Here is a 17,985-nt window from a genome sequence, read left to right as displayed (position 1 = left end):
TGGCTTGTTGGCTGCATGTCATTATTTCAATGAGCACCGGTGAAAATTATTTGTAGTGAGAGATATAAACAAAGAGAAATAAACAAAAAGCCTATAATGACCAAGTCAAACTATGAAAGCATTTCAGCAAATACCCATATTACTTTGGGCACTTCAGGACCAGTTTATGAAATAATTTCCCTTGTGTATCTCGTCTTACCTGTCAGGAAGTACAGACAGGCATGGGACAAATTCACACAAACCTGTTTTACCAAGAAGTAATTATGATGGATCAAGGGAATAAAGACCTTCTAATGTCAGATTCCTTTTGTTTTCCCCTTTCATTCATTGGCCTTTCTTTTGTGCATTAATGATCAAATAGGATATCCTGAGTGTTAAATGTTAAAACAGTGACTGAAAAGGGAAGCAGGACTGCAGTCTATTCTGGTCAATTCCTGATTGCAGTGTTGAATTTTCAATCAAATGGCCAGAATGGTCAGTATCATGCTGTATTGACAAGCATTGTGCAGCATTCAGAACTGAATTAATAGTGCTATTCATTTATAATTTAAATTGAGGTACCAATCAGGATACATAACTGGAATTCAAATTCATTTTAATTAAAATGTAATAAAATGTAATAAAATAATCTGTACGTTTGACCTTAGAATAGATAAAATGTTTCCATGTTGGCTTGAAATCTCATTGTCTCTAAGTTTAGAGTTGAAATGTAAAGGCTTTATAGGTCTTACAAACATTCAGACAAGCAGATCACTACGTCAGTTATAGAAATGTGTACTCAATATGTACATATACACTATCGTTCAAACACTTTTACATTTTTTTAAAAGTAGTCTCTCATGTTCATCAAGGTGGCATGTATTTCATAACAAAAATACAGTAAAAGAGCAATACTGTGAAATGTCATTGAAATTTAAAATAACTTTTTGAATGTTTTATTTTTAAAATATTATATCAGTGTGCCGTCGTGATCCTTTAGAAATCATTCTGTTATTCTGAATGGCTGCTTAAGAAACATTTATTATTATTATCAATGCTGAAAAAGAAAAAGAAAAAAGGATACTTTGATGAATAGAAAGTAAAAAAAAAACAGCATTTCTTTTATACAAATCTTTTGTAACAATGTAAAAGTGTTTAATGCATTTTATTTACTTAATTTTGAAAAAATGGGGGGCATACTGGACCCAAATAAAAAAAGTGGACAAAGTGGAATTATAATAACTAAATATAGTAACTAAATAATAACTCAATAACCAAAAACAGAGTGGAATTAACTAAATTCCACTTTCAGTATTTCCAATTCAAAACTGGGTGAGACCAATTTGGCAAATTGTTATTCAATTCATCAAATCAGAATTTTGCCCAACCATGGTATTGATCAGTACCTCATAACAATATACCATGAACCACAAAGAAAGATGTATCCCTGATATTACACCCTTAAACAACCACAAAAAGTTGAATTAAAAACAAGAATAATTTGCCGTGCCTATTCTAAAAATAAAACACTGGTGCAAAACACCATCAGATAAAAGAAAAAAAAAATTCTGTTGAAACTAAAACAGTACAGTACATTCACCTGCACTTATCATATTCAAGTGATTTCACAATAGTCAATATTTGATATCTGTTTTGTTAGATTTCTTGCATTTCCATGGATAAATGTGTGTGCACATATGTATTGTGTGTAAAAAGGGAGCTTAAACCCTGAAAATAACTAATGCTGCAATCAAGGTCGTGGCACTATGAGAGGATTCTTCTGCGATGTGTCAGGAGATGATCGGAATAGCAACTAGAATGCAGTAGCGGAACGAGTGGAGTATGTGTGTGTATGTGTGTGTGTGTGTGTGTGTACCTGCCACTCTTGCTAGCTGGGCCGTGCTGATGTTTCGAGCATTGGGACGCACTCGAAAGGTTACTGCTGGACCCAGAACCCTGAGACACACAGAGAAGAAAATGAGTGAGAGAGGAAGAGACAAAGCGAGAATGAGACAATAAGGAGAAAACAAGAAAGAGGAGAGAAAGATTGACTAAATGATGATGATGAGCTAAACCTTTTGCAGCTGTGAGTCATGAACATAATCTTTTTATCATTTAAAAAGTACATTGTTTCAGACGCAGTCAACTGCAGTACCACTACACCAGAGTAAAAACAGCAGACCACTAGGGAATATTGCATTTTGCTTAATTTTCTTACGACAGATCTCTGCCGTTAGCTTCCTTCTCTGCTTTTGACATAAACTGACAAGTTTTTCCTCCATGAAATAAATCCTCACAGGAAAACCTGATGTTCTTAAGAGTTGTCTAAAATGTTTAGTGGATCAACACCATTCAGCAAACAGGTCTAAATGGAAAAGTAAAAAAATAAAAGAAATCATTCTTTAAAAAATGCTCTGAGACTCAATACATTGGACTAGAACCTCTTTGCAGTATTTGAATTGGTGATCCGGAAATGTTGTTCAAATGCATGATGGCATTTCGTACAAATGACATTTGTGATAGAGCCAAACAGCTGTCTGGGTGAGATCCCAGCAGCAATCCTCATTCATTTATCTATTCTAACAGAGAATCCTGTGAAGTATAATATTTCATGGTGAATTGTTCCTTTAAAGGGAATGGAAATTATTTTAAAAAATGCTAAATATATTCAAAACTGACACAGTTAAAACAAACCGTCACATATCGCTTAACGAACAGAAAAACAGACTCAGGCAAAGGAGAAAAGGATCTGCAAACTGGCACGCCACTATGACACCAACACAGATGAGCTACTTTTCAACATGTCTGTATATTGGGTAGGGATGACTAAAGCAGTGGGCATGGGATGGGGCAAGGGGATGGTTAGTTTACAAACATGTAGTTGTCCAACAAGGGATCTTCCTGGTTACTGATTCTGAAGCAGATGCATTTATCCGGGACGCAGCTCTGAAGCTACTCCCGCTGCGGACCAGGGTGAAGTGAGGGTCACAAATAAAAAGAGGATAGAAAAAAAGAAGAGGGGAGAAAATAAAAGAGAAAAAGAGAGAGAGGTGGAAGACTGGAGGAATGAATCTGTCACCAGAACAAAATCCCATTCACACATAGGCAGGTGGCAAGAGCAAGTCCAAGGTAACCTCTCATCCTCAGTAGAATGAATACACACAGACTCCCAGATATCTGCTGGAAAATAAAAGAGCTTATAGAGTCTCATGTCTCATCTTATTCTTATTATATTTTTAATTATTGTAAACCTATAGCTCAATGTTAAACCATCAAGACATGCTCTCAGTTTTAAAATTAATATCCAGAGTAGGAAAAACAGTATAATCTGCTAAAAGAGTAATCTATTTTAAGTTAGTTGTTTAAAAAAAAAAGAGTATTGTTAATGTGCAGCAAAAAAAAACTGTATTGTTAATGTGCAAATTTTAATGTACTTTTTTAATAATATACATATATTATTTACAGTCAGGTCTGAATAAGGTGATTTTTTTTTTTTTGCTACCATGCATGCCCTTCTACATGCACTTGAGCTTTTTAATATCTACAAAAACACAATACCCCTAACAAATACACATATTATATCTCTTTATTTACTTTCCCTATGCCAATTTCCAACCATCTTTTGCTTTCCTCTTCATACCTGAGCACACACCTCTGTTTGGCTTCTGGAAATTTCTGGATGAAAACAGTGGCTGTTAAAGCTAAATAAATACAATGGTCCAGACTCCCATTTATAACAGCATCAGTGCTGATATGTTATCAGCGAAATGTCACCAACGTCCGGCACACAGAGAGAGGAAAGCCATAACATAACGATACTGCTTCTGCTCGGCTCCTTTTGCACCATAGGGGAGAGAGTGGGATGGAGATGACAGGTAGACTGTGTGTGTGTGTGTGTCTGTGTGTGTGTGTGTGTGTGTGTGTGTGTGTGTGTGTGCGTGTGTGTGTACGTGTGTGCATGCGTGCGTGTGTGCATGCGTGCATGTGTCCATGCGTGGGTTGAAGAAAAATACATAAGCGAGTGAGAGAATGAAAGAGAGGTAGAATTAGTGTAAATGAATGCGTGTATGTAAATGTTTCGATGTGTATAAGAGAACAGAACTGAGTCTGATTGCAAATCCATGATTGTGTGTATGTGGTTTTCTGTGCCCCCTACTGTCTGCACACAGTACAACACTTACGTCATGTCTGGAGTTCAGAGAGGTGCTACACTGACTCTTTATGTAACTGCAACACAGTGCGAAGCCCAAACATGGCAGCACCGCGTTTGAGTGTACCAACGTTTGTGTGAGTGTGTGCTGAATTTTCCTGATCTTTGAATGCTTATATGATCATACAGTATGAGCAGAAGATGGTTTCTGCACTGTGTACTCTGCTTGTCCACTTTTCTAGCCGTCTTATCTTTAGTCCAAAAATGCCATATTACATTATGACATAATGTTTTATATAAGAGTGCACATCATGCAGTACACCTTTCCATTATTTCTCAGAAAAGATGAAAAGCATTAGATGACAAAAGATGCATTAGCAGGTAGCTGTGTAAATATATCTGTTAAGCATGTATTTAGCAGCATCTTGCATTCATGCTCGCACCTATCAATACAGAGGAAATGAACGTGTTCCTCAGGTGGTGAAAAATGTAATTCTTTCATTAATAAATTGATATATGTTTAAATACAGTTAACATGTACGTTAAAATGTACCTTTTTTAATGCTTTTAAAAGAAGTCTCAATAAATAATATTGTGAAATATCACTACTTTTTTTCCTGCTTTCTGTTTTAATAAAATTTTATCTATTCCTGTGATGAAATAGCTGAAATTTCATCAGCCATTACTCTTCAGTGTCACGCAATTTTTCAGAAATCATCCTAATATGGTGCTCAAGAAGCATATTATTATAATTATTAAAAAAAATTGTTCTGCTTATTTCAGGATTCTTTGATAAATAGGAAAATCAAAAGAACAGCGTGTGTTTGAAAAGGGATTATAAATGTCTTTACTATAACTATTGATCAATTTAATGCACCCTTGCTGAATAAAACTTTGAGAAAAAAATGCTTTGAATGGTAGTACAATTATGATCTATAAAAGCGCCTCTCTCTCTCTCTCTCTCTCTCTCTCTGTGTGTGTGTGTGTGTGTGTGCAGCACATATTTGGTTGAAAACTTAGTTCCAAGAAGAAAACTAAACGTGAGAAAAAATAAACTAATCAGAAACATCCTCATTTGTAATATATATAGAAATAAAGTAAATTGTGTTTTCAGTTAAAGTGAGAATGTATTCATGAGAATGTGCATGTGTATATATTAAATAACAGAAGTCAAGTTAAGCTGGGGGTGTGAGGGAAGGAGTGAAATAAATAAATAATTGCATTAATATTTGTATTTCCTTTATCCTTGTATATAAAGCCTCATTTATTACGTGTGAGTGAAATGTAACCACAACAAATTTCTCAATGAATTACAAGAGTGCAAGAAAGCAATTGTTGCATTCCAAACAATTAAACAGAAAGCTGTCTTTAATCTGTGCACTTGTTATCCTCATTGGTTATCATCAGAAAATATGCTGTAATTGAACTGAAGTTTACCACTGCAGGCAGGTCAATATAACACACACCTACACACACTGAGATTCATTCTTTCTCTCTCTGCCTCTCTCTGAACCATTTATATAAAGCTTGAACTTATATGCACAGAATTCAGAACACATAATCACTGTGCTGTCACTTGAAAATAAGTACTTAGTCCAAACTATACTGCAAAATGGAAAAACAAAACAAAACCACAGGTTGAGTGTTCCATTAGTGCCATTAGTCTGTCGACCAGCATGAAACTGTCTTTAACAATTATGTATGTATGTGTGTGTGTGTGTGTGAGCGTGTGCACGCATGCACTTACGAGAGCTGTAGAAAATCTGTTACATGAAGGCTGACTCTCTCAGCTAAGTGGTCCATGAGGTTCAGCCCCTGATCAGTGGACAGAGAACTAGGTATGGACAAAAAGAAGAAGAGAAAAAACAATTAGCTAGACCTGTACATTTTCACAAGAAAGATAAGGTGCTGCGAGTGGTTGCAAAGGGTTTACAAAATGTTCTATGTAGTTTTTAATGTTGCCATGCAGTAGCTAAAAAAGAGAGAGAGAGAGAGAGAGAGAGAGATTCTGTCACTTGGGTAATGGTATATATTGGTACCCTTTCAAATGACCTTTTTTTCTCTAATAGTGTAGACAGCAGATTACTGGTGATAACTTCAAATTCATAAGTCTCTGATATTTTGATCTGGCTCAGGTCTCTCCTTTACTTTAAATCTTTATTTTAAGTTGGGTGAAAATCACAAATCCAATTGCTTAAAAGGGTACATGCTAGTACATTTCTCCTGTTCAATTTAAGGTATGATTAATGTCTATAGCATAGTTACACATAATAGATTCAATATTTAGGGTTACAACAAAGGTTCTCAGCCTTGGGATTGGAAAAAATAACACAATTGTTCTAGGATAAACATGACAATATCTGCAAAAAATAACAGTTAATATTTAATATTTGCGTTTAAACACCAGAAGTTACAAAATAGTTAAATATGAGGTCTGTCAGCAATACCTGAGAACATTTACACTTCAACACAGCTCACAGGAGGTATACAGAGAGCAGAGAGTGCATAAAAACACACAGGGAATAGAACACAGGTGGCTTGTATGCTTTGATAAATCACCTGTATTTTCCGGCAATGAGGCAAACAATAAGGTGTAAATGGAATCCCTGTGAAGTGTGATGTCTTTATGATATGGCCACGCTAGCCCCAGTTAAAACACACACACACTCACTCACACATCAGAACACGTGCAAACACACACACGAAGCGGCTTGCACACAAGCCTTAAGATTGATATGCATTTAAATGGAAGCATATTCCCACACATGAGAAAGAAAGTGAGAATTAGAAGATGCTGGAGTGCAACCGTTTTCCTGATGCTTCTTCACGCCTACCACTGTCTTCCAATACACACTTACACACTTTTAAATCTCCTTTTTGAGAATGTGTCTGTGTGTTTTCAGGTACTCCAAGTTAAATGGGACTGTAGTAGGCGAGCCTCTGTGAGATAAATCAAGTTATTGTAGACGCAGAGGCTGTGGATGCCATCATCTTTCGCTTTGAGAAATGTACACAACACACACAACCATTTACACACTAACACTAATATACTCAGAGAGGACGGGTGAGAGAAAGCAAATAAATTGCAATATGGAATGCAGGAACATAAACTCAGTATGAACACTAAATTACAAAAAAATTGTGACTAAGAGAGTTAAAGACTCCATTATGCACAAAAATCATTGTCACCATGTTAAACCAAAGATGACTCATTACCATGGTTAGATCAAATCTGTTAAAATATACACTGGTTTTGTGATGAAAATGTTGCCTAAAAACATGCAGAATCTTTAGTTATAACATATGTATAGGGCCATGCTCTGATAAAATACTGGAATATGATATACTGCAAAATCATTTCAAATAAAATTGCCAGTGCTACATCATTGATGAGTGATTTTGAGACTGAAGCAAAGACAAAGAAAAAAGACAGTTTAGTAAATTTGTATTTACATGTTTGTATGTACTGTATAAATAAAAACTTATACATTACTGTTGAAATGTTTTGGGTCAGTAAAGCTGCATTAAATTGGTCAAAAGTGATAATCAATGCATTTATGATTTTACAAAAGATTTCTATTTCGAGTCAAATATTTTACACTTTACAATCATTAAAGTTTCATGAAAATAATGTATCACAGTATCCACAAAAATATTAAACAGCACACTGGTTTTCAACATTCATAATAAAACAAATTGTTTCTTGAGCAGCAAATTATTGTATTAGAATGATTTCTAAATCATAATTTAAAAATTTAACTTTGCCATCACAGGAATGAATTACATTTTTAAATATGAGATCATTGAAAACAGATATTTTAAATAATAAAAGTTTTTTATATCAAATAAATGCAGCCTTGCTGAGCATAAGAGACTTCTTTTCATGAGGGCATACATCTTGTTTCTCATTATGACAGTCTATGTAAGTGTTTCTGTAGAATTTATACTTACTCTTCAGTAATAATGTAGCCAAAGTCTCCATCATGTGGACTTGAATATGCTGCAACATTCACTTCCACTCTCACACCCTTCTTTTCCACTTCCTCTTTCTCCATGGATTTTTTTGTGTCTCTTTTCCTGATTGAACCTCTGGTTTCACTTCTGGAGAACTGTGCGTCCACGGTTCTCCCTCAGCGTACTCCATTGGCTCTATATCTAAAGTGTCAGGTTCCATTTTCTTCCTCATCAGGTCCAGTTCTGTTTGCGTTGTCCGGCTCTGGACATTCTCCAAACTAGCTCTCAGTGGGCTTCCAGCATTTGGCTGGTCAACATACGCCAGAAAAGGTTCTTCAGCTTGGGGAGGACGCACAGATCCAGGGCCAGAGTTATGATCCAGGAACTCTAGCAGCTGGCTGATGAAACCTTTGTCCTGGAAACAGAAAATGAAACTTTATTGACTATCACAAAAATATGAGTCACATGGCCATGTGTATTTCCACATATTACCTTATCATCAGATTTAAGTGTAGTGTCTTCTGCTTCTGTAAACAGAATTTAAAATGATGGTAAAGATCATGGCTCTTGATTGATACTACAGGATTGTATTAGGGCAACCAGGGAATAAGGGGTGACTACCTTTATGAGTGCTGTCATTATCTGCTTGCTCCATCTGACGTAACTCTTGACTTGGTTCCCTCTTTGCTTCCACTTCGTCCTGTGTGGCTTCTCTACCTTTGACCCCTTCCTCTCCATCCACCACCTGCAGGGCCTGGGTGATGACTTTGGAGAGCTTGTCCAGGTCCTTTGGGGTCAAAGTATCCACACTGACGCTTTGACGTCCGAGTTGGTTAACCACTCCATCAATAAACTTTTCTGAGAGAAAACAGAGACAAAGATAGAAAAACTATCTGGTATGTTGCAAGTGTACAATCCCCCCCAATTTGTATGACCCCTATTTGATTAAAAAATAAATAAAACCATCACGAAACTGTCAGTGTTTGCATGCAATTCAATAAACGACCCTAACAGGGTAATTGCTCAGCACATTATGCTTAATTCATCTGACATAAGTATTTGGAGCCAGACTGTGTTTCTCATCTCTACCCCAGTCTCTTTCTGATTAAGGGAAATTTATAATTTAATAATTGTGCTTTTTTTTACATTTTGGGGCATGAATTATCATAATGATATCAATGTTTCTTCAGTCTCTTCAAACTGATCCTGAACTTGGATAATTATAATGCAAAAACTCATCACAGCCAATTTAATATGACCCTGTTTTTCCTTATTAACTCAAAATTAGTTTGATTAAACATATGAGATAAATATGAGAATTGAATTCTTTATTTGTTACTCCTGGCTTCTCTTTTAATGCACATTAGGGGCGTCTCTGACTAAGGATTTTTATAGTGGAATCGGAATTTTCTAATCTTGCCGATATTTGACTAATAGTCGAATCATATGTTTTGGGGGCGGGGCAAAATACATTACCAAATGTCAAGTCAGACATCCGACAGTCATAATTACTGACATTAACACATAGGGAAAATATGTAATGGATGCTTCACAGATACAACCAGGATAAATAATGATTTATTTTTAGATTAAAAGATATTTATCATTAAAGGTCAGCTAAACCCTAAGAATTACATTTTTTACAATAGTGCTCTCATTATAACGTTATTATTTAGCACTTCTGTTTTGAGCTGTGCAGATGACCAGTAGAATGAAGCAGCAGGTTTTTAATCAATGGGATTTAACTCATCATTTATTTCATTTAGAATATGCTTCATTTATACAACATAACATTAATATTACAACTTAATAGGCTATCTGCACAACATACCTCAAATGCATGAACGTGTCTGCGCGGCTTTCAACAAACTTCTTTTGTGGACTCGTTCTTCACAACAACGTGCAGAAACACAGCAACTAAACTCTAAAAATTCACAGCGTTTTATTATAATAGTTTTCTCATTATAATGTTATGTGACAGTCCCAGTCATAGTTATTAATATTTTGCATTGGTGTTTGTCCTGCTTGTGCTGCGCTGAAGAGATAATTACCGTAGGAGGCTACTACAATTAAGTGCTTTAACGCAGGGCAACTCAAGTAAATGTAAATCTTATGTGAGATAAATACACAGTATATATATTAACCAGCTGAAATGTTTTGAAATCCCTTGTACCTCTTACTTGATTGAGAAAAAAAAAATCCAGTCTTTCACTCTGCCTGTGTCAGTTTGAGTCTTGTTAAAGATTGAAATACCTGCTGTCAATATGCTCCTCTGGCGGTCAAGGATTATAGAAAGTGAAACTTAAATCTGGTGGTTGGATATATTCAGGCATGTTAAAATATTTATTTGAAGCTTCATTCTTTTCAGATTCTTATTTACAGCATTATTTTAATAGGCTGTTGGAGAAAACCAGTAGTTCAATGTGAAATCAGACATTTGAGCTCCCCCATATGACCAAAATGGCAAGATCATAACACCCTGCGAATATTCGGCTGTGAGATTGGTATTCAAATCAGGCTCCTCCTATCAAAGCATCGAATCTTCGATTATTCTGGAGGACCCCTAATGCACATATAAATATTTATATAACATATACAGAATAACATATACTGTATACATACGGAAAAATAAGGATTAGCTCACCATCTACTGAGCTGAGGGCTTCCTTGTAAGCAGGGCTGCTTGCTGGAGATTTGAAAAACAATTTTTCGATTTGGGGCTTTGGAGGTTGCTTGGAAGCTCCTGGCACTTTTTCTATTTTGGTAGCTGGAGTGCGCTGAAGGCTGAAGTAACGCAGCTTTCCCTGTGTTTGACCTTTACCAGGATCTTGTGCTCTCATGGGCCCAGCTTGATACTGTTGAAGCTCAGCGAGAGGGACTCCAGTACGATCCTGCTCATAACCAGTGAAGTATGATCGATCTGGCGGAGGCTGTTGCACAACGGCCTGGAGACCAGGCTGGCCTTGTAGGAAGGAGATGTGGGGTGAAAGAGGCTTCTCTTTGAGCTGGATTAAACCCTTACGATTATGGGGGCCATCTCCCTTGTACTATGGGAGAAGAATAAATAAATATGTAAATAAATATGTAAATAATATACATGTACAATGTACAAAATATACATATGTTTTTTTGTAAAAATATCTTTATCAAAAACTGACCAAAGATTATAATGTTTAAAGAAGTTCAGCCTCATTTTTAACATTGTATCAGCCTCCCTCTTTTGGTTCTGCATATTGTTCTGCTCTATTTGAGAGATTATATAAAACAATTATATTCTTCCCACCTTTCCAGAATAGAAGGCCAAGCTGCCTTTAGAACAGCAGGGTGGACCTCACTGTCCAAACCAGCACATACACGACTGGCTCCAAAAGCACTGCATGGTACTAATGTTCAGTAGTGCAGTGAACTTTTCAACTCTCACGACTGTTAGCTTCAAGAACAGTTGTTTGGTGATGGTGTTTTTAGTACAAAGCAGGCTGCACCTCAGATTAAACATGTCCCCAGTAGCTATGTGCTTATCTGACAGTCGTCTAATGAAGTGCAGAGCAGATAGCAATACATGGCTATTTTTGCTAAATCTGAAATTCCACAGTATGTACAGTTCAGTACACTTGTCAGAAGTTAGTAATAACTATAATTTGTACACCTTGAAAGCATATCCATCTACTGTATGTGTGGTAGTTCTGCCCAGTTGTTTACAGCCTCGAGCTGAAAATATACCCTTCCAAAAACTACTGATTTCACTTTTAGGGAGAAGTCACTATGCATTCAGATACTTCAAGTGATATGTGAGCAAACTCAACTATTCAGTTATCTAGTTGTTGGAGACTCACCTTCCAAAGAACTTGCTGCCCTTGAGGACTCTGTTTGAAGGAGGCAACATCAGACGGCAGGAAACCTTGAAGGTACTTCTGCAGTGTCCTGCTCCCTTCTTCTTTCTGAGCCTTCAGGTTCCTGTCCCCATTGGGAATGTTTATAATACAATACCATGTTTAAAATCAGACGAACAGATTATAGATTATAAGTGTCTAGAATACAAACCTGTCCAGATCAGATTATAACTTTACTCTGTGGTTCAATTTATGAACATTAGATACTTTTACAATATTTATAAAGCTTGATTAAAGGTGCCATCTGTAATGTTTGGCAAAAAAAATCAAGTCATACTCCACATTCCATAACAGATGGGGGCAGTATGCCTCAATAAAGTGAATTGGTCTACTCTAGAGTAACAAACGAGAAACGGCATAGTCACTATGCTCCGCCCCTACTTTCACAACAACACTACAGCCATAGCCGAAGCCTAACTGTGCGTTCACACCGCCGGCGTCTAGAGCATCAAAAATCGCTCTTGCCGCTCTGCTCACGACGCTGCAGAAAGATTTGTGAGCGCTCAGACGCTCTAATGTAGACCGAATGTTTATTTTGTATTTAAAGCGGCCGCAAAGCAAACAAGCTTGTTGATCTCTTGCAGACTAACCACAAGGAGTTATAAGTTAACCTCATTAAATATTGTTGTGGATGAAATATTAGGATCCTTTACTTAAAATGAACAATCTGAAACACCTTGGTCCACGTATCACTTTTAATTAATTTTTTATGTCCCTGTAGACAAACAGGGACACATCATAGATTAATACAAACGCTAAACAGCAATAATCAACCTGTCCTTTATTCTGCTTGGGACATAATGTGCCAACTCTCAAGCATTCAGCGTGAGACACACGCAATTGACTCTTTTCACACGCTTTCACGCCACACATAAATTTTTTCACGCACAGAAAAACCAGGAAGCAAAGAGGACACGGAAACCAACATACTAGACAGAGCAGGTTAGTTATGATATAATAAAATGGGTAACGTCAAGTTATAGCTAGCTAATTATCAAATGCAACTACGGTTAGCCATCGCTAACATTAGCACGTTTATCGAACAGCCTTCGATACATTTCTATGTTATAACTTCCCGAAAACAAATACACAAACATATAAAACAAACTTCTAGCGAAATACTAACAGCATCTAACTTACTGTTAGAAATGTTGCAAGTTCGGAGTCGAGCCTCATTTCTTTATGGTAAATCAGTTGTCTCCAGCGATTGAAAGCAGTGCCGATGTTTACTCTGGGTCGGCTCCTTTTCTTATCGGATTTGATTTGTGATTCCGAGCGTGGTTGTTTCCCTGTAGCGGGTGGTGGTGGTAGGGGTCTCTTGGCAAGAGCTTGAGACATCATTTCTCTCTCTTCCCTGAACTGAAAGTAGTGGGCTGTACTTTCCACATGATTGACATCAGGTTCAAGTACACGCCCACAAGCCGTGTATGTTGCCCGCATACCGCCTCCCATGGCCGAAACTGGTATTACGACACCTGTCGAGCCGGGGCTAGTAATGCTAATGCTAATTAAGGCTGATATCTCTGCAGCACTATAACTTGACATTTTTTATTTCATATGTCATTCTTATTTCTTCTCATTCTTTTGATGCGTGTAGGTCATGTTATGGATATTTTTACCTCAATTTTTGCATATGGCACCTTTAATGCTTATTTATACACCTGCTAAAACACTTCAACATTTCTAGTTGCATAAATCATCATTAGTTAATGAATTATGAACAAACAATAATTAACTATGAGCAATACTATATTTATAATTATCATTAAGCTAAATAATTATACACTGCACAATTTATTTCAAAGCACCAAATGTGTAAAATAAATGTTAACTGCAAAAAACTGGAGTTACTAAAGTTTCTTATCAATAACTGTTACATAAAGATACAAAAAATGAATTAATAAAAGAACTACAACAAAAGTTTCCATAAACAGATTATTGTGACGGATGCTAAACATAACATAGGATTTAGGAGCTCACCTGGAATTGCCTCTGAAATGAGAAAAGGTGTTTGTAAATCCTTCAAGAGGAACCTTGGGTAGTTGTGAGAGCTCTTTTGAGATTACCTCCTGAGTTGTGTCATCCTGCCAAGTATATCCTATAAGAAAACGGACAGAGAGAACCATAAAGTAACATATACATAAACTAACCGGATTATATTTCATAGAAACCCTGTTTACACCTTGACTTTGCTGACATTTAAAAAGACTTTACAAAGACCAGACAAGAGAAACTATTTAAAGTCACCATCATGACTGAAGTACACTGCTGTTCTCTTTCCCCACAAGCAGAACTTTAAATAACTTGCTGCTGATATTCAAAGTATTCACGTTAATTAGTCCGTATCTTTTCATGCTGACTAAAGACTTGCGCAGTAATCTGAAAAACTGCATATGCAAGCATTCACCTGAATTTAGCATTTTAAAAAATGCTATGCTTTAAGGAATGTTAAACTTCTGGTTAACATCAAAATCTAATTCTGCATCTCACCAAGAAAAAACAACTTAGGAATGAAACAAGATCAGGCCAGGTCAGAATCACAAAGCTTTCTGAATTCCATGGAGGAGAAACATAAATAGAAAAACACAAAACCGATGCATCAAATCCCATCTTGTGCATTCTGAAAACACCCAGCTTTCATGCAAATGTCACCCAATCAGACATACTTGAGATTGTTCACCACACTAAGGGACACAGGTATGCAGTGATTGAACGGATGGATGGGAGGAATGTCATTAACCAGCCAAAGATGCAGAGGAACGAATAAAGATCTGAAGAGCATTTCCTTAAGCCCCTATAGATGTGACCTCATTAGCCTTCCACCAGCCTCCGACATGTTTCTTGGAAACATGATGGGTGGGGGGCAGACAATATAAATCTCTTATTTACATATATCGCTAAAAAAGGCAGAAGACAGATCGTGGGTTTACAGTGGGGCCTTGGCTCAGCTGGCTTACAAGTAGATATCATCTGCGGTTTCTATACATCACCAAATAGCATGTTGGGTGAAGGAGATAAAATGTCATTTTTAGAAATACTGTGACTTTTTGAGGGATCAGATTTGTGTTAATAATATAACATGCAAAACATATAATCCATTTTTTAAAGATATATTTCTTGTCAATTAATTTATCAACAAAGTGTTTGCTATAAGGTTTTTCATTTAATGATGAGAGCGTATCAACATTTATCATGTTTTAGTATTTGGTTTAATTTTGCACATTTTTGACTAAAATGTTATTTTTGTTCACTAAAATTAGTCGCCAAACTTTAATTAATGAACGTGACTGACTAAACTTAATTGTTATTTTCATCCAAAACCAAAAATAACTAAAAGAAGAAATTGGCTAAAAATTCAGTTAAGAGAACAGCAAAAGAGAAATTGCAAGCACAAGGACAGCTGACCATTTATGTGTTACGCCAACATTTACCCTCCTGGAAACACACACACTTACAATGTTGTTATACCTTCCTGTCACCCACGAGTGCTACACCCTTTTGCCTCAGCACAGGTCCATCTCATTAGGGTTTTGGATGGAGCCTGATATAATGTGCTATTACTAATTAGCAGACTTGTCATTGATGTCCCTGCTATCAAAACATGTGTGGGGTGATGGTGGGGGTATCTTCCATGCATCTATTGCTTTTTCTTTTTTTTTTTGAGAACACCATGATCTTTAAATATTTAAATCCCTTTTTCAGCAACAGACTTGCCTTCCATTCTTTGTTTTGACTGGCTTTTGGTTGTGTGGGTCAATGCACAAATGGGTGCACAAGTTAATGTGGAACCATCTTCCAATTAGTAGAGCTGACAAACATCGATTTAATTCTCTTCATCATGAATTGCCTAATTTATTGTGATAGTATAATAGCATAAATTAGGCAGTGGGGCAGGTGGGCTTTTCCGGGATTATATGGGATTTCCATAGTATCTTCATGATCTAATTAATATAACTCAGGTGGCACATTCCACAAATACGGTACACCCTTGTATCCCATTATTTTAACCATTAGAGGCACAAATCCTTTTTTTTCAGTTGTCATTTTGAGAGCAAACTGATATGTTTGCAATACTGTTATCTAGCAAAAAAATTAATTCAGCATTAAAAGTATCTCATTTTAAAGGCATTAAAAGGTGGCACTGCCAAAATATTATGCTGTAGCAATATAGCACACACACACACACACACACACGCAAACACACACACACACACACACATATATATATAAAGCCATCACCGTTGACCAGAAGATGGCAAAAACAGAAAACACTGCTGCAATGTGTGTTAATCAAGCATCTGTTTAGAACAGCATTTAGGAATTCCTCAAGAAAAGGCTTCTGGGCAGATTAATACTGTCTGGCGGGAATTAAGCCCAAGCAAAATGATGTGAACTTTGCTGCAGAGTAACAAATGCAGGAAGATGGAGAAATAATATGCTATTCATAAGCCCTCTATGGCAAAGAGAACCACAGAGAGCTCTGTAGAAACTGTTGACATTTACTGTACTGAAAAGGACTTTTGAAGAGAAAAAAATAAAAATAAAAATAACTCCCCCTAAACTGAATGCAGATAACAAAACGATGAAATATAAGTAAAATGTAGGACTCATTATTTAGCATGTTGGAAGGCTTACACACAGGCTAACAGGTACCAATCAAATGTGTTTTTCACAGCCTGATCTGTCAGATATAGAGCCTCTCCCACACTATCAAATAAACAACACATATAAATACATTTGTAGCACTTCTAAGATTGTTTGGCAGAGTATAGCATTTTCCCAGCATGCATTGTGGCTGCTGAAATCTAATTTGTTGCCTTTTTATTGCTGTTGAATTGTACTGTATTGTTAAGCATTTGTGTTTTCCTGTTTATTTGTGTTTTCCTGTTATTTGTTATTCCACTTGCAAGTTTTATACCAATGTTGTCCTACTGCTAGCTACAATAGTTGCACAGAATTTTGCCAGTCCATTATTTGTCTTGTCATGTCTTTCACTTTAAGTTCAAGATTAAATACGTTTGTATGTGAAAAAATTTCAAATCTGAGCTCCACATAACTGTTTATTATCAGCCTACAGCCCACCATAGCATTGAATAAGCTGAAAACAAAATGTCCATCTAGTTATTATGGCACTATTGTATTCTGCACATTACTGTGGAAAGATTTTGAAAGTTTTAAAGCAAAGATATTCCCGGGAGTTTTCAAACATCTCACCTGCACCAAATATCTACACAGGTGTCATGGATGGTTTTAAGAGGTATCCGTCAAAAATTGCTATTGTGGCCTTTGTGTCCCTTGCTCGCCTGCTTTCTGTCCTTTTCATTCTTGTTCCCCGTGTCTCATCTTTTGTGGACCATGAGAGTAAGTAGCTCTAACGCACATGTCAAGGTGAATCACTTTGCTTCACTGAGCTTCTATCTGAACACAGAGTTCCTACCTGGATGATGGTAAGGCCAGAGGTCATTGGGAAGCCTGGTGGGCCTTGTTACACATCTATAAATGTCTCATGGCACCAGTGTCTATTCATAAGCCTTGTGTTGTGTTACCTGTACCCCACACCAGAACCTGCATAATCTCTATATACATCTAATAAACACTATATACATCTAATAAACTAATTTGTACATTTGCAACTATTTTGAAAAATAAACAGTTACTAATAATGTACCTAATGTCATGTCAGAGCAGAATATATAAGGGAAAAAAAGATATTTGAAGATGGAGTCTCTGTAATTTAGAATATGTAAAATATTATTTAGTGTGGAACAGAACACAGGAACTTTGAGACACGTTTTTCAAATATCTATTACATTGGCACTGCATCTTAAAAATGGCATAATATGATACTTATGCTGCGTTCCAGGCAGTTTTTGAGCCCATAAGTCATGACTTCAAAACACGACTCATGACTTTGTAGCGTTCCAGACAAGTCAAGCCAAACTGCCTGAGCGCAAGGAATTATGGTAGTTAGATGTAAACAAACCAGCGTGGTGGACCGTACGGGGCTTATAG

The 17,985-nt window shown here is 36.5% G+C and overlaps 1 protein-coding gene across 1 annotated transcript in view; it reads right to left on the bottom strand.

Moving 5' to 3' along the window:
- LOC113106141 (receptor-type tyrosine-protein phosphatase N2) overlaps positions 1-17,985 on the bottom strand; it is a 205,298-nt gene that overhangs the window by 126,381 nt on the left and 60,932 nt on the right. Inside the window, 9 exon segments of the mRNA XM_074559920.1 lie at positions 1,856-1,935; positions 5,877-5,963; positions 8,081-8,189; positions 8,192-8,498; positions 8,576-8,610; positions 8,705-8,941; positions 10,728-11,130; positions 11,917-12,037; positions 13,954-14,071. Of these exon segments, the coding sequence (XP_074416021.1) occupies positions 1,856-1,935; positions 5,877-5,963; positions 8,081-8,189; positions 8,192-8,498; positions 8,576-8,610; positions 8,705-8,941; positions 10,728-11,130; positions 11,917-12,037; positions 13,954-14,071 (1,497 nt within the window).

This window comes from Carassius auratus, chromosome 7, assembly GCF_003368295.1.
Source record: "Carassius auratus strain Wakin chromosome 7, ASM336829v1, whole genome shotgun sequence".
In the NCBI taxonomy this organism is placed as follows: domain Eukaryota; kingdom Metazoa; phylum Chordata; class Actinopteri; order Cypriniformes; family Cyprinidae; genus Carassius; species Carassius auratus.
This window is presented reverse-complemented; position numbering and strand designations above follow the sequence as displayed.